Source organism: Trachinotus anak, unplaced genomic scaffold (assembly GCF_046630095.1).
Source record: "Trachinotus anak isolate AG129_WGS33_773 ecotype Australia unplaced genomic scaffold, CSIRO_AGI_Tana_v1 ptg000004l, whole genome shotgun sequence".
Taxonomy (NCBI): Eukaryota; Metazoa; Chordata; class Actinopteri; order Carangiformes; family Carangidae; genus Trachinotus; species Trachinotus anak.
This window is the reverse complement of record NW_027273855.1, coordinates 3,883,362-3,907,792: the sequence shown is the minus strand read 5'-3', so window position 1 is coordinate 3,907,792 and position 24,431 is coordinate 3,883,362. Positions and strand designations below refer to the sequence as shown.

General features: G+C 40.2%; 1 protein-coding gene across 2 annotated transcripts in view; it reads left to right on the top strand.

Annotated features, from left to right (window-relative positions):
- ajap1 (adherens junctions associated protein 1) overlaps positions 1-24,431 on the top strand; it is a 50,289-nt gene that overhangs the window by 5,220 nt on the left and 20,638 nt on the right. For both annotated transcript variants that reach the window (XM_071475313.1, XM_071475312.1), the window contains exon 2: positions 18,446-19,206. In XM_071475313.1, the coding sequence (XP_071331414.1) occupies positions 18,446-19,206 (761 nt within the window). The remainder of the gene's footprint in view (positions 1-18,445; positions 19,207-24,431) is intronic.

Sequence of the window (24,431 nt, the reverse complement as noted above, 5' to 3'; positions counted from 1 at the left end):
CCATTTTTCACCACATTCCCATGCTCTTTAAAACCCAGCTTATCTTTCTGAGCATGTGGGTCATGCACACTGTCGGTGGAGGACATTGTGCAGTGGGAGTAATTAATGGGATGATGCAACACCCTTGGTTGTTTCATCTCGGACCCTTAAACCATCGACACACTCCACCCTTTTTCTCCTCTGTTTGTTTCTCTTTATGAATTATTTTCCAACCTCAACAATATTTCTTACACTACAACCGTAGTAGCAGCTGCTGCAGCTCAGCCTTACAGGCATGGCTGGAGTCTGTTTCTATGCATGTGTGTCTGTGTGTGTGTTACACGCTACCAAAACATTTGGAAGATTTCATAGAATATTTGCCTCCCAGAGGCCTGCTGCACAGAAGCAATCCATAAATCTCTGGAACTCTTTGGAGAGCCAACTGTGGTATTTATCTCCCTAATACTGCATATCTACTGAGGAGAGCTTAACTCCTACACCTCAGAGCCTGTATTTTTCAAAGCAGCACAACCACATGCAGTTGATATTCTAAAAAAAAAAAAAAACTCCCAACCAACGCATAGATATAATTCCAAAGCATGCATTTTGATTTATGATGAGAAGATGTTTAGAGGTAGAATTTATTATAGAAGTCCAGTGGAACACAAATGCTGTACAGCAGCACAGTAGCATCCTCCAAAGTAAAAGGTCAAAACAGAAGATTGTGTATCTATAAATGATTCTCAGCCCCTCAACCCCCCACCCCTCCACCACCGCCAATGTTTTTGACCTCTGGGAGTCACTTAGAGATTGTCTGTATGTTGAAAGTATTTTGGATTATAGCTCATGTCCTATTAAAGGTTATACAGGGAAGACATATTATACATTATTATATTTGAATGCGATCCTTTGCCTTTGTCCCAGAGACAGAGGTAAATCCTAAATGTTGAATTTTGATTTCTCAGACTCAAAAATTAGAGTTGACATGTGTAATTGCTAAAGGGACATTGTTCAAAGAAGCAGGACAGGTCTGTCCTTAGTGTTTTGTTGTTGATCGGTGAGAGTGGGGATTGTGAACACCTGGCCAGTCTCAGTGTGTATCCCAGTCAGATGATATCAGTGGCATGTAACTTTGTTGGAGCAGGATCTGGGGGGATTTCGCCATCATAATCAACAAATTAGAAACACAACATAGTGGGAATAAGCGATTTGATTCCTGTGTATCTTGGCAGTAGAGCTTGCCACCGCAGAGCCATTTGTGTGTGTGTGTGTGTCTGTGTGTGTGAGTGTGTCTGTGTGTACATGCTGGGTTATATTTGCCCTGTCGCTTAGTCTGAGATCTTGAGCACACAGCCCTCTTCAGCTCCAACAAAGGCATGATTGCTTATTCAAAAGGCTGCAAATAGAGCCTCAGAGGTATCGCCGCTCGTCCTTTTAGTGGACGGAGGATGAACCCCCTCAGCTATACTCGGTGAAACGCAAACACTTCCACAACTACAGTGCAAACACAACCAACAAAAACGGGGCAAAATCTCGATTGCTTGAGTATCCAGAGCATGTTAAGTGTGAGTAAGTGGCTGTAATCAGAAAATACTGTATGCAGCACTTAAATACTGTTTAAGGGAACTTTGTGAGCTCTCGAATTCAGACTAAGTCCTTACTAGTAATGTATGAGCTCAGTAAAAACATAACTTAAGTGAAGTGACTTATAATAACCCCTATAAAAACCCTTTTAACTGTGTCGTGCTAGTTAATAGTCAGTGTTTTATAATGAACATGCAATTATTGATTTTAAATTCCCCAATCCCCAATCTATCTATTTAAATGTCCATGAAAGAAAAGCTGTCAATTATAGCTCTTAAGAAGAAAATCAGAATCAGCAGGTCTGATTTAAAGAAAATAAATCAGAAATCATAATCAGCCAAGAAAATTGGAATCGGTGCAGCTCTACATTTAGGCTTTTTAAAAAAACGTAACTACATATTTGTGACCAATTTTTAAAGATTTACATATTAATTTGGAACAAATATGCTTGGGGCTGATAATCACTGACATGCTGGGGAAGCTGGAAAGTACCAAGAGACGGACTAACGTACTACTGTTCTCTTTCCACTGTATTTGTTGATAAGGATATAATACTAATTAACTGTGTGTGTGATTGGATTATGATAACAATAAAATGCATTTTGACCCAAACCTGCAGTGCTGCCAAAGTAACACCTTTCTCTGAGACACACAGAACATGATGTTCATCAGCTGTGAGCATCAACACTCACAGTATAGTTTTCAGACGTAAACTCTATAATCTGCCATGCCCCTCATTTCCCTCTGCAGAAGTAAAAAGACTGCTGAAAAGTTCTGTGCACAATGGCAGAGGAGAGGAAAGGAGAAAAGTGCCAAGCATGGGAAAGAATGAACAGAACTGGATTAAAATAACAATAGAGCATTTTGCTAATGGTCCATTTTGAGCTGCTGCCACAATATGATACTGTCTGTGAGAGTGATGGTGGATAAGAAAGGTGCTGATGTCCTAATGCTTTGTATGCTGCACTGTGTTAGTATTTGATAACACACGTATGCTGACTGTCAGTCTTTCTCTCAGAGACGTTACCTTGTTAACACACATTAAAGCCTGCGGACAACTGTGATGAATTAGGCCTCGCTTTCCTTTGGTGAAGAATTTACTTTAGAGTCTGACAAAAACGTGAAGCACTACTTCAACAATGTGCTAGAGTTTGCTTTCATTGTCGTAACAGATTCTATTGTGTCCAGGACTGTGGGCCAGGTGCCAGTTAAAATGAGTTTTAAATGGAATAATGGAACAAGCCATGTAGCCTCATAATTCATAAACATCCAAAATGCAGCACCATTCATCAAGGTTGCAGGGAATTCCTTTTAGCATTTTGTATACCCTCTGACATTTTCAATTTGCTTTATCATTAACAGTTTATTGAGTTTATTGAACTGGAAAGGCAGCCCCGCCATATTTTTCATATGAATAACACATTTGTCTGAGAAGTTCAGCCTTTTGTAATGGCTGTATATTTTCTTAAATGACAGTTGGGTGGTTCTTTCAAAAAATATCTGCATGACTACACTCCCCTGTGTGGATTTTATTTCCTCGTGCAAGTGGAGATTATTCCAGTCAATTTAGGCATTATCTCTCAAGAGGCACCTACATTACGCTGGACTGTCGCTCGGATCTTCTCGTAAGGTTTCAGAGATCAATGCATCAGACTGTGGTGGGGTAATGAAGTGAGATCAGGACCACTTCGTCTGAAACTAACAATCATTGCAGAGTTGCAACATAGCTCTACAGTCTAAGTGCGAGCGATCTTGATCGTGGCACATTCTTTAGCACGACACCATCATTTACGTTGTCACCATAACCCGAGAGTTTATGAATAACGATGTGTTTTCACATCATTGCATTTGCTTTATGTTAAACTAAGATGTGTTCAAATGATGAATCCTGAAGTGCTGTTCATTCTATTCCATTATTTTGTGTTTTAGTATGTGGTGGGTTTGACCTGCTGATGGCCACAGATGAAAGGTCAAATGATAAGATAAAATAACACTTTATTAATCCCGAGGGGAAATTAGAGATGACCAGCAGGGTTCATCTTCTGGGAACCTTTAATGTCTCTACCAGATTTCACCGACCAACCCACCAGTATATGCTTGGTGAACCTTCCGATTCAGATTCAGTTCAAGTCTGTGAGCGATGTAAGAACATTATATTATATATTATATATTATATATTATATATTATAGGTCTTGGGATTTTGTGCTATAAATAATGCAGAGTTTTTTTTTGTCTCTGTCCGGTTTTATTTGTTTGCAGGCCACACGAGAATCAGGTGTATTAAGGGGAGCAGAATGGTCAGGGAGTGTGTTTGAGGAGCTGTGTTTCTGGAGCTGGTTGAATTGAAGCTCCTCCACACTCTTTCATTTCCCTGGAGATTTTTTTACACTGTGCAAGAATCATACAAAATAAGAGCCTCACTTTCGCTCCATAATCTTAACATCGCAAAAGTCCCCAGCCCCATCGTCTGCTTTACCCCACAGAAGCAAACTAAAACTGTAACATATGAGTACATTCAGTCAGACAAATTTACTGTCACGTTATTAGATTATCTTAAATTCATACAATGAAAAACTTGAGCCCTGGTGGTTCTCCAGTCCGCATATTCACAATATACAGTACATATTGTACAGTCTAGACAATCATATATATTGTTTTGATTTAATGCAGTATCTCCCTCTGAAGCAGCTCAAATGTCTGTTGTATGGTCTAGGTTGTATCATATTAATGATTAGACCATTGTAAAGTTGTGTTACTGATGCCTGTCTTCATGATGTTCACCTGACTGACTGACATAGAAAATTTAACCGTTGGTGGAAAATAATTCTCTGTGGCAGTGTTTTGGCTCCAGAGGCTGCGTAGTCAGTAAATGTAAGATTGTTTTCAGACTCATTCCCAAGATATTTAAAGGTTGAAACTCTTCCACCTCGTATCCCATCAATCTTAGTCAAAGGCACCACAGATGTATTATGCATAAAGTCAGTCACTGTGTCCTGAGACAGTTTGTTATACACTGGCAGCTCGAAACAGAGCGTGGTCCAAACAGGCACGGACATGTACTGACAGCATGGCAGAATGAGATATTAAAAGATGTTTCACTGCATCCTGTGTCAAAGAATTCGGTCACGTGCAGCTGCTTTGCTCCACTTTATTCTCAGGTCAGTCATGACAGCAGTTGCCGTTGTTACCAGTGCTATTATGGCAGTCCCAATTTTCATGCACCGATTTGCTCCTGCGAACGAAGGTGTGAGTATTTCAGTGTTAAAGCTCCTGTGGCTTTGCTGCTAGGTTTTTCTCCAGGGGGCAGGTGGTGACGGTATAACCTCATGCTGCATCTGCCTCACTGACAGAAGTTTAACATTTGGTTTTGGCTGAGGTTTGGGTTAAGGATTTGCAGTTTGATTCAGCACCCTGATTGCCACCAAACCCCTCTCTGGTGAGACCATTGTGACAATTTGGTCCAACTCAGTCCTTGTAATTCCTTCAAACTGTACAGTATTTGAAATTTAAATGAACAAAAAATGCCCAGTGAACGTAAATTAAAAAACAAAGTAACAGAATCTTTCCTGACTGAGTGACTTTATTTCTATCCATCTTTAAAAGTGTTAAAGTGTCACTTAAACCCTATGTAATACAGCATCAGAATATTACCCAGGCTGACTGCTTTGATAGTGTGTAGTACCTTTGGTTGTAGTGCTTCTCTTTTGCAAAGAGAGCTGTAGTTAAGTTCAATTGTTTAGAGCATCCCTACTTGAGGCTGTCTCGGCTTTACAGTACATCTCTGCTGACCTCCTCTTGAACACAGTGATTATTCTGGGTCAGACTCTCTTAAAGCTACATGCTGGAATTAATGGAACTGGGAAGGGCAGAGAAGGACTGTTATCGTGCCCTAATTTTCTCAATATGCTGCAGATGAGGAAAAAAAAAATCTGTTTTCCTTCACTAATCCCAGAGGGGTCAGAGTAATTTCCATAAGATGTGAATTTATGTTTTCTATATGAAAGAAAAGCAATTACCATGATTTGAAAGACATTGCCAATAAGTGAGAGTGATGAAATTATTTTCTGTGCATCATCGTTGTGGCTCATGTTTTTTAGAGGTCTGTTCAGTCTCTTCAGCTCCCTGAGTCTTCATGCACTTGTGATTTTACTGTGATGCTAACAAGGCATGAACCCTCCTCTATTATTGAAAGCTTAGGTCTTTTATCTCAGTGTGACAGCGCATGATGTCATTTATGTGCTGTGTATTCATCAGTGTCAGCTGACCAAGCAGTGATCTGTGGAGCAGAAGATGCATGTGTTTCCTGGACAGAGGAGAGGTGCACTTACTGTAGGCATGGAGCATTCACTGAGACGTGGTTATCATCTGCTGGGATTAGCAAGAATGTGTCAGGTTGTAAAACCTTTGAGCTGTTGATTTTGTTGAATTTGGCCAGAGCATGATATTAAAGTGATATAGACACATATAAATCTTTAAAATAATACATTATCAAAAGATAACACTCTCAAGCTTTGTCTTAAGCCTTGACTCAATGTTGTCATTTTTTTCAATATTTCTGCTTTTAGTGGTATTTAATAAACACCATTTCCCACAACCCCCTCAACCATTGTGGGCTTAACACATTTCTTATGTCCATAATGACAGATTTACAGCTAAAACAAAAATAAAAGGAGAGCAGCTGAATAAAAATATAATAAAATACAGACAGAAGACAAAAATACACAGAAATTACAGACATAGAAATGATAAGAAGATATAAATAAATAGGTACATGTATATGGACCAGTGTACGAAGATGAGAGTGCAGAGTGTTTTGGTGAATTATAAAGATGCTTTATAGAGTTGGATTGCACTATTATTATGTTATTTATACAGTGGAGTCCAGAACTCAGAAAATAGGAGAGTGGTCTCAGACGTTTGTACCCCACTGCTTTTAGCCTACATATACAGAGCATTCAGATAGAGTGCAGACCCTTTCACATTTTGTTATGTTGCGGCCTTATTGTAAATTTCTTTAAATTCATGTTCCCCCTCATCAGTCTACACTCTATACCCCATAATGACAAAGTGATAACAACATTTTAGAGATTTTTGCAAATTAATTAAAAAGTAAAAACTGAGAACATAAGAATTCAGACATTTTACTATGACACCTGAAATTTAGCACAGGTGCCTCCCATTTTTCTTGATCTTCCTTGAGATGTTTGTACGCCTTGATTTGAGTCCACCTGTGCTAACTCAGCTGAATTGACCCTGGGTACACAGCTAAAACAATGCAGGAGTGGTTTAGGGACAACTCTATGAATGCCCAGCCAGAGGCCTGACTTGAGCCCAATCAGACATCTCTGGAGGGACCTGAAAATGGCGTCCACCAACATTCCCCTCCAACCTGACAGAGCTTGAGAGGATCTGCAGAGAAGAATGGCAGAAAATCCCCAAATCCAAGTTTGCAAAGCTTGTTGCGACACACCCAGGAAGACTCAAGGCTGTGATCGCTGCCAAAGGTGCTTCAACTAATTACTGAGTAAAGAGTCTGAATACTTACGTCAATGTGATATTGCAGTTTTTCCTTTGAGTGTATTGAGGGTATTGAGTGTAGAGTAATGAGGGAAAAAATTAATTTAAACACTTTCAGCATGAGGCTGCGGCATAACATAATTTATTAAAAAGTGAAAGGGGTCTGAATACTTTCTGAATGCACTGTATATATAATGCTGTAATTTGATGAAGCTGTCAATTTCAGCTTGCTTTGCCAGTGGGGTCCAATGTGCACTCCTGTGTGCACTGCCTCACAGTGAGTCATCTGAAAGGAGAAGTGTCCTTGTTCTATGGCCTGGATGTTATCAGAGAGTTTTTACGCCCCAGAGGGGTAAGACTGCCACACAACTCCTTCCCTGTTCTCTCTTTTCTTTCTCCATCTCTGTCGCTCTCATAGGGTAATGCAAATGCATACTCCATACCCCCCCCCATCTCTATTTTAAGAGTCTTCTCCCCAGTGTGAACGGGCTGTGCTTAGGGCTGGCCGAATCAGGGAAGGTGGAATGAATGAAAACACATTACTTGAGCTCTCACCAACATCCCACTGTCTTTAGTGTATTCTCAATCCATAATCCTTTAAAGTTGTTCAGTCTAGCAACATAGCTATTGTAGCTACTTAATAGTGGGCCTCAAAGTGTATATATGATTTTAAAGGAAAACATAACCAACCCACACATCCCCCGGAGGCTTTGGAGGAAAGCAATGGCATTGTCATGTTTTACAGACAACTTGTCTATAAATATCTATAATGTCTCATACAATGATCCACACAGGCACCGATTGCCAGAATGAATCTTTCCAACTGGAAACAAATCTAATCGTGTAGACACTGTCAAAGAAAACATGAATATCATATTCTTACACATCTTCCCCTATAGTGTATATACAGTATGCAGTATGATGTCAAAATGTGAAAAGTTGTTTGATAAATGAGAAATATTCTTTCAGTGACTGATACTAACCAGATGTTAACATTACAATAAACACTAAACAGGGTTAGGATAACCTGTGTAAGACCAGACTAAGAAGTCTGCTTATGCTGTAACATAATCTAATTTCCCCTTGGGGATCAATAAAGTATTTGGTCGATTGATTAGTTTTCAGATTTTCTTCTTGTTCTGCTCTATAAAAATAAACTAACCAGTGTTTCCTGTGGATCAAGAGGTTTGGTGTGGGGGGCAACTTCACTTCACTGGGGGCTGTTGGTGGATGGCGTGCAGGTGCTATTGACTGAATTCCATAATACAAGAGCTGTCTCCAGTAACACCAAGGTTATCTCTTGTTTTGCTTCTCCGCTCTCCAATAAGACGTTTTTGCTCTTATTTCAATCACCCGGAGAAGAGGGTCCAAATTTAAAGATCCTTTATCCACACAAAAAGACCTGAGTTTGTCTCCGTGCAGCGAACAAGACTGAGAAACACAGGAGACAGGACCATTATATACCACCAGATAACACCAGATACACAATCTTCTGACGAGTTGTCTACACAGTCACTTAATCATTGTTTAACATACATCCCAGACACACAGCATCTTAACCACAGTTCCTCAGTCTCCTCGTACATCTCCTTCCTTCCTAACTACTGAAACAACCCATTCCCAGACTCACAGTGTGACTGTTTGCTTATCTGCTATCCGGCTCTTCAAGGCTACAAGGTCATGAGGCTGGAGTTTTTACATCAGGCCTTAAATTCTACACACAATGTTTTGACATTTGGCAGTAAACAGGATCATGCTGTATATTTCAGAGAAACACGTGTATGGTATAGAACATGGTACAACATACATGGGTTTAACTAGAGTTCACAAGATTATATGAGTATAATTGCCTTAAGTTGATAAGTATTATAATCTCTTGTATTATAATAGCAACAATGGCTGGAGCTCAAACGTCACCCTCTCCCTGCAAGAAACCACATTCGACGGCAGAGAAAACTTAAATATAGCCCCTTTAACAAAGCTGTCATCGCTGTAAACATAGCTATTGTCTACACACTGGAGATACTGATTGGGTAATCCTTATTGTGCTGAAACCAGCAGTGGAATCTGTTTCGCTCTGTTTAAGTGTGTGGGTAAGCCCAGAGGCTCCAGTGTCTCACAGTGGTTATCATACAACAGTTCCACACAAAATGGAATCACAGCTCGGTGGAGAAGTTCCTTTGTAGTTTGCTTTTGAAAGGGTTGTATACAAGAAAACCTCCCCTTTCCTCAAAGACTCTATTCAACATGACCACAGGCAGTTGACCGTCATGACTGACAGCTGCAAGTAAATACTACAGTACAACTGCAGCACACACACACACACACACATACAGTGATCTGCAGCAGTGAAGAGATTTGCAAACTTGTTGGCTCGTTACTATATTTGCACATTCCCAAGATACACACTCAGCCTCTGTTGGTATTTTCAATAGCTGGGTTTTTATACAGTTTTTTATACAATAGATATATTTACACCAGTGCTCTGTTGCAAAATGATTCATTTCCATTCGTTCCTGAAAAGTAATAATTTTCAAAATGTTCCTTTTACAAAGAGAGTAATAGAGTGGTAACTTCACAGAAATATTAGCATTTTACATTTGGCATGTTTTTCCCCTGAAAGAGGAAAAGCGAGTTTTTCGGGGAAAATGATTGATCACAAAGTACTGACGTGTTTCTGTCGCCAGATACGTTACTTGACTTACAAACACCCTCTTTGAAATCAGATGAAGTAATGAAAAATGAATGAGGTTGTACGCATACATCTAAGAGTACCTCAACTAAATGTTTAGTCTGTCTATGCCAAATATCAGTGTCTGTAAAAGCATAATATTGACTCTGATGAGAAAAAAAACTGGTCAGCTGTGCCGATTATAGGCAGTGTTATTTTGTAACAAATTCATTAATTGCGTGTAATTTATTAAAAGAATGAATAAATGCACCAGAAAGCTGTTGGATAAACTAGTCGTCCTGGATTCCACACAACAACAAATATATGAAATGTAAGAAAGAAAGAGTCAAGTCAGAGAAAACAAGTTTGTTGTTGAGATGCAGTCTGCCTGTGTATGCTCATAAGGTCTCATTTTAACCTCTTGCTGTGCGTGTTTGGAGCCACCAGAGAAAACCACCCACTGCTGCTCGAAACTTCATGAACTACAGTTGGTGAACCTTTTCCCCAGTGGAACTTTTTTTTTTTTTTTTTTCCAAATACTGTTTTTAGAAGTGTGTAGGAGAGACATGGATACCATAGTTCAACGCGTAAATGCTCTATCAATTGCCAGTGCTACCCTGAATAAAAACATTGGTTATTTTTTGTACTCTGAAATTGTTAACATAAGGCTGAATAGCAGCACCTTTCACGGGGCAGGAAAAACCCCACTGTGAGGTTAAAAAACAGCAAACCACTGATTCAGTCTAAATCCTGCCTGGCAGATAGCATCTGCCTTCACATCCAGCTTTTCAGCAGAGGTGGAGTCACCTTCAACGAGGCACCTTTCAGTGGCTGTGTTGCCTGGAAAATTATGTGTACTCAGTGGCAGGGCAGTCGAGACCATGCTGATAAAATTTCTGTTGATGGCAGCCTGGGGGCCACAGGGTGGGGGGATTTCACCTCCCTCAGGTGGGAAGCCCATCTGCTGAGGCGTCACTTCTGCAAACTCCCAAGAAGTTCTAATTAAGACCTACTTCGCACAAGTGATCACAGTGTGATGATGACACAAGAAGTGGGCCAGAGGATACAGTGCAGAAGACAATAATTAGGTGCAATATCTGATTAGCTGCAGAGGTAATAGTTTTGTTCTACTGGGTTCTAACATGATGCAAAGGATGAGTTCAAAGAGTCAGATAATCCTCCATTAGCCCCTTGTACTCTCATGGCAATAATTTATATACACTATAAGGAAGGAATTTGGCTCTAAATTTAGACATTCCTAATAGTCCCTGTGTGTACTCCTGCTTTAATGTATTCGTAACGGTTTTGCCACCTTTTGTTAAGCTTGACTCTCATGATTGCTGAAACATTCAGGCTCTGTGAAGCATTTTGAAAAGCTTTCAGAAGAGCCTTTAAAGTTGGCTTCATTCACAGAGACTGTAACCTGCCCTTTGTTTCGTTGCTTCTAGCCTACACAGCACTCCAACACTTTGATCTTTTCTGGGTGAAGAGCAAAATCATCAGGTAACTGGGTGTTGCCTTGACATGTTCCAAGCCTTAAATACAGTATGTGATGAGTTTCCTCTTGGAGGAGATAACTGTGACTGTAACCAGTGACTGGAACTGGCCAAAACATTTTCACATGCTGTCTGATGAGACTGCACTTTAGAAAATGTTGATTTGATCCGTATTTACTTCTACAAATCTATATTGTACTCCAGTCCATAAAATGTTTAAGCAGAAATACACTGAAAATATTAACAATGAAAACTAGAAAATATTTGTCACAACATACTGGAATCTTAAAGGTCCATCTTTTGGATCTTGCTCTGTAAATACTGGCCACAATATCTACTGGGAGTCAGTTACAGGGAGACATGTCCACTCACATCTGACACCAGATCCAACCCCAGACAGGGGTTACGACCTACAGAAGTGTCATAGATAACAAACTGGGTCATGTAGTAACATATGAGGCCGTTGTGTTTGTTCGTGAAGACTTTGACATATCGTTGAAAGCTCTGAAAAAGATGTGGGCTTCTGAGTAAGGATTATTTTGTTTCCATGTTCACTCTACTGCAAAATATGGTTTGTTGAATATTAAACAGTATTAAAGCTTAGATCAGTCAGTTGACAGGAAAAGACTTTGTGACCACTTTGATAATCACTTTGCTGCTTTGGCTTATCTATTAGTAAACTGAATATCTTTGGTCTATCGACTAATATTTGGACAATCAGGGATTTGGCCTCAGGGCCATTGTGATGGAATTTTTTTTTTCTTAAGTATTTCCTGATATCTTATAGATCAAAGGATTAATCGAGAAAACAATCAGCAGACTCAACTCTAAGGAAAACAAATGTTAGTTGCAAATTATATTCAGTATTAGCTCAAAATGATTCATTAGCACCAGAACTGCCTACATAGATTATCTATATTCCTGGTTTTTATTCAGTCTGCGTTTGTGTGCGTGCATGGTCGTGGATATACTGCCCAGGATACGGGTCTATATAGTGAATGACAAAGCGGTTCCTCTACATGTGTGACTCTGCTTAAATTAGCATTTGCACATATAAAGGTTAGCCAGCTTTGCATCATATCACTACTGACTTCATGCATACACATGATATGAGTCACACAGTGGAGCTAATAGACAGAGAACACTGTTGTATTGGTACGAAGTGATATCCAGAAAACAGTGTTGACTGTAAACTATGAGTAAGACGATGAATAAGGCTTGGGTCATCATGTGATATTCATAACAGCTAAGCTACACTTGACCGGGATCTTTTTGGCATTTTCAGTGCTGTTGATGCAGATTATCTGTGTTGGGAGTGTAGAGAAGTTTGATCAGACAAATCACATTCGACCCAGCGATCCTCCAACGGCACAGTAGACACAGCCTTCTGCCGTCACCAAGGTAACATTAGAATCAGCTTATATGAGCCGATGCTACATATGCCGCAGAGGGAGAGAGATGTAATTATTTCATCTCTAGTGCCTTAGTCACTGTGCTGCTGGGAACAAGAACCCTCCATCACTGGTCTGGCTGAGTTTTCAGACCATGAAAGAGTGAAAGACAATGGGTTTGAGTCCAGCAATCATACAACAGTGCAAACCAAAGTAGAGCAGTTCTCATGTCAACAATCTGACATGTGGGATGTAGACAACATCCTCTTATGAAAAGCAACCTGACCCTATCTTCAAGGCAGAAGAGTCTGCATGAATGGCCTTTTATTTATTTTTTTATTTTTTTATTAACTGCTCTCCCTTTTTGCTCAAGCATTTGATTCAGGATTATGCTGTGAATCTTTTTCACAGACTTCAAAGGCTACTTTCCATTCATTTTGGTCTTTTGATGGCTTTATGTTGGTTATGTGAGGTTTCCAGTTTCAAGGACAGGTAAATAGTATTAAGTACTGTGTGCAATGGATTAGTCAGTGTAATGTTTTCCCTGTTTGCTCAGCACTGCAGTGCAGCGTGGGTTTTGAAGAGGAAAGTGACAGGAAATCAGAAAAACGTGCACTTGTTTCCAGCATTATCGAGACAGACGCCGTGCGCTGTAACTCTGCTGGCAAAGTCCTCAGTTCTGCTTTGTAAACCTTATTTCAAAAGTTTAGTTAAAAAGTTTTTTTTTCATGTGCACGTCTGCACTTTTTGGACAGCCTTTTTGGCCCATAGGCGTGTTGTAAACAAAGTTGCAGAATGTTTTTTTATTTATGACTAACTCTAAAATGCAATTTAGCTGTATAAATCAGAGCTTGAGTCATATGCAAAATGATACTTAAATAAAATGGGAAACCCTAATTATGTGCTGCGGACTGTGGTCCTCAACCATGAAGCTCATGTGTTTAATGTGGAGTGCCTGTCAAGGACTAATCCTAACCCCCCTGACAGTGGCATTTGTAGGAAGCTGCAGAATAAGTTGGAAGTAGATTTACTGAATATAGTACAGCTTAAACTGGCACTGAGGAGAGAGAGAGAAGTCAAGCTTGGTGAACCCTCCTCCAGTGCTTTTTCGTATTTGGGCTGAGAACCATAATCCAAATATATTGCTCAGAAATATCACATCTTACATATACTGTTACATCACTGGCTTTCTGTTGAAATTCTACATTGCTCGAGTTTGATGAAGGACAGCAGAGGTTGGGATCACACACTCTCTCTCTTTCTCTCTCTCTCTCTTTCACACACACACACACACATCAAAATGTTCCTCTCATGTCTGGCTGTCTAGTATAATTGAACATATGGCAGGCATCATTGTCGCTGGATCAATTGGTACAAGAAACAATGAGAGATAACAGCAAACATGACATACTCTAAAACTGTGTTGGGGTTTTTTTGTGTGTGTGTGTGTGTGTGTGTGTGTGTGTGTGTGTGTGTGTGTTTGCGCGTGAGATGCACTTAGATTTGATTTGTCTGGTGTTTCTAAACCCAGGCTGCCTCTTTCATCTGCTGTCTGTCAACTCCTGGTTAAAAATCATCATTCCAGCGAGTCTTGACCTTCAGACCTGAATCCTCCAGGCCAACAGACACGCTAATTAACGGTTCGCTCCATAACTTCACAAAGTAATTTCATTCCCTGTATGCCTGGCTCTAGAATGGGTTTGGCATACTTAGATCCAGGACTTGAAAGCAGCCTGTTGGGTCACTGAATACTCCCTGAATAATGCATATAAAGTAGCATACAGTCAACTGTAACATTCCCCAGTCCTCCAACAAACATGTGCATAGTGTTGTGCCTTCCTCCACCCACTTGTCAGGTTTTCAGTTTTTCAGCTAAACGTGGTTTTTCCATGAAAATCCATCTGCCTGTGTGCCCTGCAGGGACTGCATGTACAGTCACAATGCTTTAGGATGATAAAAATGGGAGGTGGGGGCAGTTCGAGCTCCGAATCAGGAGACGTCACAATCTCCACTAAAGGGATTTCCTGCCATATTGTCAGGGCTTAACTATATTCTGAAGTTAGTAATGATGGTATGATGGAGCATGTGCTCATAAAATAGGACACCAGACACACATTCCCACCAGAAAGCAATCTGGTATGTTCACGCTGTGAATACTGCACTTTATCTGCCATCTGTGCAGTACACTTCCAAATTATACTTTCAGTATGTGGGATGTCAACCTGTATTGGAGGGTAGTTCATAAATTATGAAACCACAGGTCTTAGAAAAGATTATTTGCAGTCCATCTTATCTGTAGAATGTGCTGTTCTTGCTGGGATTATATCATGTACTTAACTGTGCAGACTGGCCAATACAAGTTAAAATATGTTACTGTGCCCTGCACTGGCTGTTTAAATTGACTTTGAGAAACAATAGCAATAATGTAATAATTGTTAATCAATAATTTACAGATATATATAACAATTTTGAACAAAAAAGGGAGAATTGATGACAGTGACTTTAATATTATTTAAAAAATTAGGTTATTAATAAATTAATAGAGTCATTACATAATACATTGTTTATTCTTTACACAGTTGAATATGTTTTTATGTTCAGATGCTTTGAATTGCCACCTGGTCGGTGTATCATTTAGTCATTTGATTTACTTTCAGAAAGTGGTATTAAATAAACAAACAAACAAAAAAAATGTTTACGAGGCATTTTTCTTTTTCATGTCCACAAATGGATGAGCAAAAATGTCAAAAATAGCTTTCTTCATTTTCTGTTTCAAACCCAGCATTTAGCTTTCCCACTCTGTACACCTAACAGATGGACAGTGAAGGCTCCTCTCTGGGTTGGACATATTTCTATTTTTGGTTGAATGTCAGCTAATTCTTCTTAATGTGTAAATGCTGCACTATATCAGTAGGTATATAGTGCAAGATGGAGAGTAAATATTAAACTAGATTAGTAAATGAAATGGCAAGTATGGAAATGTTACATGACCTTAAAAATAATTTTACTAATATGTGTACACATTCATTCAGGATGTACATCACCTCAACATTCAATGTGAAAACTAATAAATAACATGTTAACGCACATTTCACCAATATATGAATTGTGTAATTTGAATATTATATTAACTATTCACCTCAAACTGTTTTTATGTTCATTAATTAAAGAGTAATTAAACACAAAGCCATTCTCTAACAGTAAGTGGGTACTAACAGATAAAAAGCTCATTCACCCAACAGTAAATAGTGAAGAACAGTTTGGTAGGTTATGGTTTGTATGGTCTGATGGTGTTTAGCCTAAAGAGCGAACCAGAGGCCTTTAAACTAGCTCTGCGCCGGCCAACAGTTTGGAGACATTTTTCATCTTTTAATGGTGGACTACTGGAGAGCTTTGCTCCTGATTATGATGATAAAGAATAAGTTGGTGCAGCAGTGAAAACTACCATAAAACAAATTACATCAGTGCTTACTGGGCAAAAACATGAGTCACCTTTTTATTTGAAATCCCTCCTTTCTCTGATGTGTTTCACAGTTTCACACAGTTTCAAAAAGTTCTGTTGAGAAAAGGTGACAGAAGTGTACAGTGTTATGCTTAATGTATTCAACAGTAACTAATTTAAGACTAATGAGAAAATACGACCTTTTCTAGAAACTGATACCCAGCTTGATTTCAGTGTCTTTATTCACTAGTCTACCACTCATTACACAGAACAGGTCTGCCATCTTTTTTTAACCTTATGACAGACTTGACCGTCAGATATCACATGTTTAACACGAGGAGCTTCACAAACATGGTAAACATTTTATGGGGCTTTTTTCTTCCTGCTTCAGAGCCATATTATTCATGATGAACAGCCTCTTTTTTCTTATCAGATATTCCATTAATTTGTCCGTGGGAGTTAAAATTGAGTTACCTGGAGTGTGCTGATTGGGGAAGTGCTGGGAGGTCAGTCTGAGGTCAGGGGCAAAACACTCACAAGACAAATTATTACCCATATTTTTAACTGTCAATAATACACTGACCTTGTCACTGCTCTTTCATGACCACATCAGTCACCATTTATTGCTCAATTAAAATGCCATTCTAAATTATTTCTCAGTTAGTGGTTTGCTGGTTGCTTGGACCTCAAAGTAAAGGTGGGGTGAAGAATAAAAATATCCAAAGACGTCGACTGAAGTCTAAAGTCCTGTTGCTTTTTTACAAGTATCACCACCAAATTTAAATTCACATCAGTCATGCACCAGAGTGTTTGAACTTATCTAATCTGTCGAATCAATTCATTTAATTTGTCAAAGTCGGTTCTGTGGCAGTAACATAAAAATGTAAAAAAGCCACACCACCACCACCACGAATCCTGAACTACATCATTGAACTAGAGTCTGCCACTTCACTATAGTGACAAACTAATGTTACTGTCTTCTGCATTTTATGAGCTCTGCAAACAGCCGTACAACCTTGTTTAAGATTCAATCCAAAATCACAGGTTTGATTTGGATGTACTGCAGAACATGACATGGCCTGTTGGAAAGATAGATTGACTTCCTGATCAAAATTGACATCCCCATTAAGTAGAGATGACAAAAATGATTTTCGACTCCACAGCAGAGCCATTGTAATTCATCAGATCTCCTGGTGTGAACTTACTGGGCCTTGTGCAGTCATTGTGCCATTTCCTGAACATTCATGTTTGATAAACGCTGTGATGTAGATTTGCATGTGAGAAGAATCCCTTATGACTAGAGTAATTGTAAAACACCCATATTACCAGCAGAAGCCCAGTTCGTCTTGTCAAGTGTCACTACACTAAAGCTAGACGACAGTTAAGAGACTTGTAAAAACATAACTTCGTAATTACGTGATGGACAAACATCTTGGTGTTGTCTCTGACAGTCGATGAACCCATTCACACTTTTCCATCTATCATCACCTCTGTGATGCCTCCAAAATGAGTCCTCTGTGTGGGCTTAAATTGGCCAAGGACAGCAGAGATGAAAGATAGCCCATAATGAGCTTTCTCCCTTAGGAATCAATGTGTAGCTTTGTCCAAGGGGCCACTGAAGGTTGTCTGTAAAAATCAGTCTACTGCAGGGTCTTAGCCTGAACAGCCGGCCTATCTGTCACCTTGCCATCATGTTGACGAGCAGAAGTGAGGTTCATGCAGTAACAAAGGACATTTTGGGACACACTGTGGGATTGAATAAATTAATGCCACAGCCATGTAGGTGGAGATTTCTGCGATATGCTTGTAACGCTGTGTCTTCTGCTGGGATTGCGTGTTACCTCACCAATCATTGCGCTGCATAATCAAATTGCCCTTTGGGAATCAGATGACTTTGTGTCTGCGGGAGATAATGCAGAATATGATGATCAGCTAAACCAGTTCTGACCTTGTGTGTCAGTGTAATCATCCCTGGATTGATATGAATCTGTAACATCAAGGATAAGACCTTACTGCTTTTGACAGCTAAAGAGCAAAGAGTACAAATCCATAATCTTTCACATGTTTTACAACATTTGCTTTGTGTCTGACCTTTACACCGTAATTCAAGAGGTGCTCTGAGAGGCTAATTATTATCAAAGGTTAATTGAGTAGGAGTTTAAGAAGTTGTGCAGTAGAACTTTGCCAAGAGTGCAAATGGAGGGTGAATACAGATGTGTATCTCCAAAAACGGCCTTTACTTGAAAGTGGGAGACAGAGGGAACCTGATGTGTGTAGTTAAACGTGTATGGTTATGGTTAAATATGTACTTTACTGTGTTTGAATCTAAAACAGTCTCTCTCTCTCTCTCTCCTTCCTCTGCAGTCCGTCTGCTTTGAGGCCAGGCAGCTGTGTGGGGCACCGGGTGTGGATCCTGCTGGCCATGACCCACCTCACCCTGGACTTCTCTGTGTGCAGCCCCCTCAGTCAGGGGCTGGGGATCAAACTCACGCCCAAATCGGTGCCTCGCTCACGGCCTCGCTTGCAGCCCCTCTGGGACACGCCCAACAAGCTTCACTGGAGAACAGTGAGCCCGTTGGCCCGCCGGCTCCTCAGCCCTATCCCTCCACCCCAAGACAACAGGGCAGGGATAGGGCCAAAAGTCAAGGGCCAAAAGCACCGGAAGCCAGCACATAAAGGACAAGCAGCGTGTAAGGAGTGCCGGTTGCGATTCTCTCAAATGGATGCAGGTGATCCTCTGGCTGTAATAGCAGAAGCTCCAGCAGCATTAACCAGCGGGAGCAGAGGAGACACAGTGAGGTTGTTACTCAGAGCCAGGAGGCAGCTCAAATGGGACAGCTATGACAAGTCTCAGGAGGGCCGGACTACCACAGTGGCCGGATTTATCGACTGGGGGCCCACAGGGACAGATAGCGTAGATGGCGATGACAAACCAGAGCCGAATGTAACGCTGTTCACCAGGGTCTCAACTACCACAGTGGCCACGACCACAAGCACTACAACCAGGCCCTCCCAAAGGACGTTCACTGTAGTGACCACACCAGAGCCCAAGAGGCCAAGCACCACCAAGGCCCCTATCAGCTCGGAGACTGTCAAACCACCAAAGCCATATGGGGACACACCAGGTAAGAAATATAAAACCGCTACAGCTTCAGAAAAACCAATACAGTGCTTTGAAGATGTTCTCCGACCCTGTGCCTTAGGTTTTGTTCTGCAGGTTGTCATGTTAACAAAACAACAGCTCAATTTACCTTCAACCAGAGACAATAAACACATTTGTGAAATCAGTACTAAAACAAAAAAGAAACCTGCATGGCACAGGAAGGAATCCAACGTCTCAAGTGTTTGGTATCTAGATTGACAGGCGCTCGTAGGCTTAGTTTTGTCATGTCACAAAATATCCAAGACTGTGTTAACACTTGTACAGTACCTGTGTATAAATAGACCTAAAACTTGTAACAAATTCAGAAAGGGGCCTTTAAGCTGCATATGCCAATGGCCCATATGGATGCACAGTAACGCACACACACTGGGACAATCTCAAAACAGGAGGACTGGATTCGAAATGTTCAGCCTTTGCCATTTTATACCAAAAATGCATCACCTGTTGTTCAGAAAAAGAAACTTGGATGCTGAACAAACTAATTTTAGTTTAATAGATGCACTGGTCACATGGCACCGAAAATTCTCACCCACCACCACGACAGAGACCCAGGGTTTGATTGCCAATAAAAGATGCTGACTAGCTTGGTTGTGTGTTCCAACAAACACAGCTGGTGTGTGTTCACATGTGGGAGGCTGGTGTGGGACCACGTTTTTATCGTTCCATCATTTATTCTAGCAGGTGAAAAAAAAGCATCTGGTCACATTATGTCATGCAGGTGGCACGATGCACGCCGCCCCATGTTGAGGAAAATGATAACAATAGATACAATTTAAAAAAAAAACCCACTAATTAATGAGTAATAATAATAGTAAGTAATAATAATAATAACAATGTACTATTTGCTGTAGCAGATGACTAATGTGCCCCATGTGCTAATGTAATGAATGTCCTTGACCATACTGTGGCTCTCGTGGCTGAAATACTCTAGGTGGGCATATGGGATTTTTATGGACAGTCCCTCAGTGCTGTGAACATGCAACCTCCCAGCCAGGCGTGTTAGATTTACCATTTCATTAAGTCCATGAGGAACATGTCTTCTTAAATGGACCATACAGGTAGTCATAAAATATAAGTCATGTTAACAACTTCTGAACAAGCACTATGCTAATTGAAGCTTTTCCCATTTGGTGCATTAATATAAATGTCATAAAATTAGGCAGAGAACAGGAAGGGTGATCAAAAGTCCTTGGCCACCTCCTGTTCAATTACAGTGAAAAATGCCTTAAAGCACAGAGGAGTGTGAAAAAGAATCTACAGTAGACGTCCTGAACGAAATATCTATTTAAGATTAATTATGAAGTCAAGCCTGATTCGCAAGATGATTCATTTATGCTGTTTTAAGACTTTGGGGTTTTTAATCATTTCACTCCGAACACTTGAATTGTGCTGTTTTTATGGAGCTGTATAAGGTGTATGTGTTAGGTGGTCCTACATGCATACAATTTAACTTGGAAGTGAATTGTAATTTCCATTGTGTAATATCATAACGCTACTTTTAAGTTAATAAATATAAGCAGCACTCGAAACAAAAAGAAAACAAGGATCTCCCGCTGGTATCACTGTCTCCTCTCGGCCCTTCTCACATTAGAAAAAGAGAAACGCTCAGCCCTCTTACTCCCAACAGAAATGACTATAAAAGTAGATTTTAATATTAGTGGTATGAGCATGCATAATGCACAATGGTGACTGATGGGTATATACTGGAAGAGAAATTAAATGGCAGGATGTAATTGTCTTGTCAGCGTTGTTGTAATCTCTTCATTTTCTCGTGATTGGGAGGGTTAGGTGTGAGACCACCTGTGAGTCAAAATGATGGCTTGATATTGGATCCTGGAGGAAATCAGTCACCACTGCTAACTGAAAGCTGATGAGGAAAAAAAAAAAAAAAGTCTTGCTTTTTCCGACTGGATGCACATTGTTATACCAATAAGCAGACTGTGTCCCATCAGGGCAGAGGAACAGAATCACTTTTCAAAGCAAAGCCGTGGTGCTTAACTGCTGTAGGAAACTTTCCTTTGCCTTCACAACGCATTAACCCGTGTCTGTCTCATATTGGCCCCAAGGCGAGATGCAATTACCACGCCAACAGCACAGCATTGGATTGCTGATGAAATGAAACTATTACTGAAGACAGAGGTGCTTCACTTTGTCTCTGTCTTTTCCTCTCATCTCCCCTGCGTTGTCTTTCAGGATGTTTATAGACACATTAGATTTAATCGTAGTCTGATTAATGCAAACTCAGACTGGGGGAAACTCAGGCAAACACCTTAAACTGATCATCTTAATTAAAGTGAGGAGATAATCAGAGCTCACAACGGTTGAACTCACCTACATTTCTGCTCGTGTCCTGCGATTTATTACAGCATGTATTCAGTTCAATGCAAAAAAGACTTTCTCCCTGAAGGGGAATTTAGGAGAAGTGGTTTTACAAACATCTGAGGATCGAGGTCACATACCCATAGTACACAATTCATGCATACACCACAACAGAGATACATTTGTCATCACTACACATGCAGACCTGAACGTTTTTTTTTTGTTTTTTTTTTACTGTACAAGGAAAGACAGTTTTTATTTGAAGTCTTATTTTTTTTCATCACCTCTATCAGTTAAGAAAACGTTGCATCACCAAAGTAATTGCTGCAATCTGGGAACAGGGCTTTGAGCTACAAGATTTCAGTCAGCCTTGAATGCTTGTTGGTTGCGTTTATGCTTGACTTAATTATATTGGATCGCTGTCCTCATCCACCCACGAAACATGAAGTGGCTAAGTGTCAGTTGGATCAAAGAGAAGTATTATTTGGTACCTCAGGACATCACTGTAGCATGTAAGGTCTCAGTAGAGTTGCATATTAAAATATTCATGATTTTCCTTTTACTAATTGCAGTTTTAATTGTAGCAGCCAAATAAGTTGACATCCAAATTCTACAATAAGTTCATAACAAAATATGTCAGTGCTTAACACAAAGGGGCTGCTTTGGCACTGCTGAAAGATTTTTTTTTTTTTTTTGTACTAGACCACCCATAGACTGGTGCACATTCACACAATGCCATGATAATTGAGATGTATTACACTGAAAAATGCATAACTGCTGCAAAGCCTGTGTATGCATTATGTATGTTTGCTTTTGTGCACACACACGTGTTCAGTCCTGAATATTTAGTATGTTGAGAAATACATTCTATGCATCTGGCATCCAGCTGATTGGTGGCTACTGCATGTAGCTTTCTTTCCATTGTTGCATCTCCAGGCTTAAATTTAGAAGTTACAGAGACTCACAAGTTAGATCTATCTCCGGTGAATGATGTAAGATCAATTACATGTATTTGTAAGTCCGAAACAGGGGAGAGTGCGAAACATGCAACTCCACAAACCCCACATGGTGTGACACTTTGAGTTGCAAAGTTGAGCTTTACACAACTTGTCGTGTTAACCAACCAACAGCTAAATAAACTGCTGTTTCAATTCCTCTCTATTTAATTATCCCCAGTAATCAGAGTATCAGTGTGCATCTGTGTCTCACAACATGTTTCTCTCTGTTTCTCTGATCCAGTATCATGTCAGAGTAAACCTCTGGGAGAGACGAGCCCAGCCACCCTGACATCCACAGCTCTCACTGCTAATTGTGAACTCACAGTGCTGATGTAGAAATGACATGTCTATATTAAATACAGATCTGTGACTAAGATTTATTATTGTTTTTACTATGGATTCAGTTGATTGGCAGAATTATTTTGTGAAAAAAATCAAAAATCAAAGTTACCAAAGCTCAAATTAATGTCTTAAAATTGTTCACCCAGTTGGATTTGTATCAATTTGTATCAAATTACTAAACCAATTATCAACTAATAGAATATTCAGCTGTTTGTTTCATTCATCCTTCTGCTGGTTTTCTGTATCTGCTTATCCAGTTTAGGACTGAGAGGATGTGGCGTCTGAGCTGAATCTGACCTATTTTGTGCTTCTTTATGTGTCTAAATTAGAAAGTATGTTTTTAGAAAAGAATACTCATTATTCCACATACATTCTTCAGCCAGCGCGGGTCAGAGTCAGGCTCTCAGTAACTATGAGACTGCTGTGTATGTATTCACCCTTGCTATAAATAGGCTGCATGAACGAAGTTACTATGAGTCATGAATACTGAAGGCAACCAGCACAAATGCAGGTCATTAGTGTACATTATGTCAGCTCCATATAGCATGTGCATATCATGACTGTAATCATCCCATACTGTGTGTGTGTCTGGTTGTCTGTGTTTGGGGGGGGGGGGGGGGGGGGGGCATCACTGTCAAACAGGGCTGCAAGTGGTCGTTAGTGTAAGGAGGCAGAGAGGATGGAGGAAGGAAATGATTCTAAAATGTCTTTCTCGCACATAGGAGTTGATAGTGAACCGTATTGTGAATGTTAAAGGTTCTGGCTTGACTGTGATCCAATATTATCATTAATATATCAAATGATGGTCGTTGACAGCCTGTTGCACCTGCTTTGCCATGAAGACAGAAAAGAAACGCAAGCTTCAGAGCACACTCGAAAAGTTGTCAAAGTTCCCAGCCTGCTAAAATGAAATGTCTCCTCACATTAAAGTCAGATGTTCTCGCTATGCAGCACACACACACACACACACACACACACTTTATCATCAGAGTGTGATCACTCTGACTCTCCTCATTAAATTACCCGTTTTTTACCAGACACTCACTTATTCATTCATTTTCTTCACAATGTCACCATCTCAGTGACGCCAGCCAGTGTGGAGGCCTCAGCAGAAGTTTTGTTGGTCGTCAGGCAGTTACATCACAGCTGTGATTCAGTGCTTTCAAGTTTTGGGACTGTCAAGTGTCACTCAGTCAGTCAGTCAGTGTGAATATGAGAAGAATTCAACAAAATCTGCTTTTCTTGATCACATTAAGGTGATACAGAAGATTTGAAATAGCTGTGGTGGACATTAGGGGTTGGACACTGATCATGTAGTTATTTAAACAGAAGAGGATCCAGCAGTCAGTGTGCAGAAATGATTGACTTTGCCTGCCTTTGCCCTGTCTCATTAGTTTTTTATGCCCCGGCCGTAGGCTTCATGTTTTGTGGCTGTCTGTCCATCTGTCCATCCATCCCATTCTCATGAACGTGATATGTCAGTAACGCCTGGAGGGGATCTCTTCAAATTTGGCACAAAACTGGGATG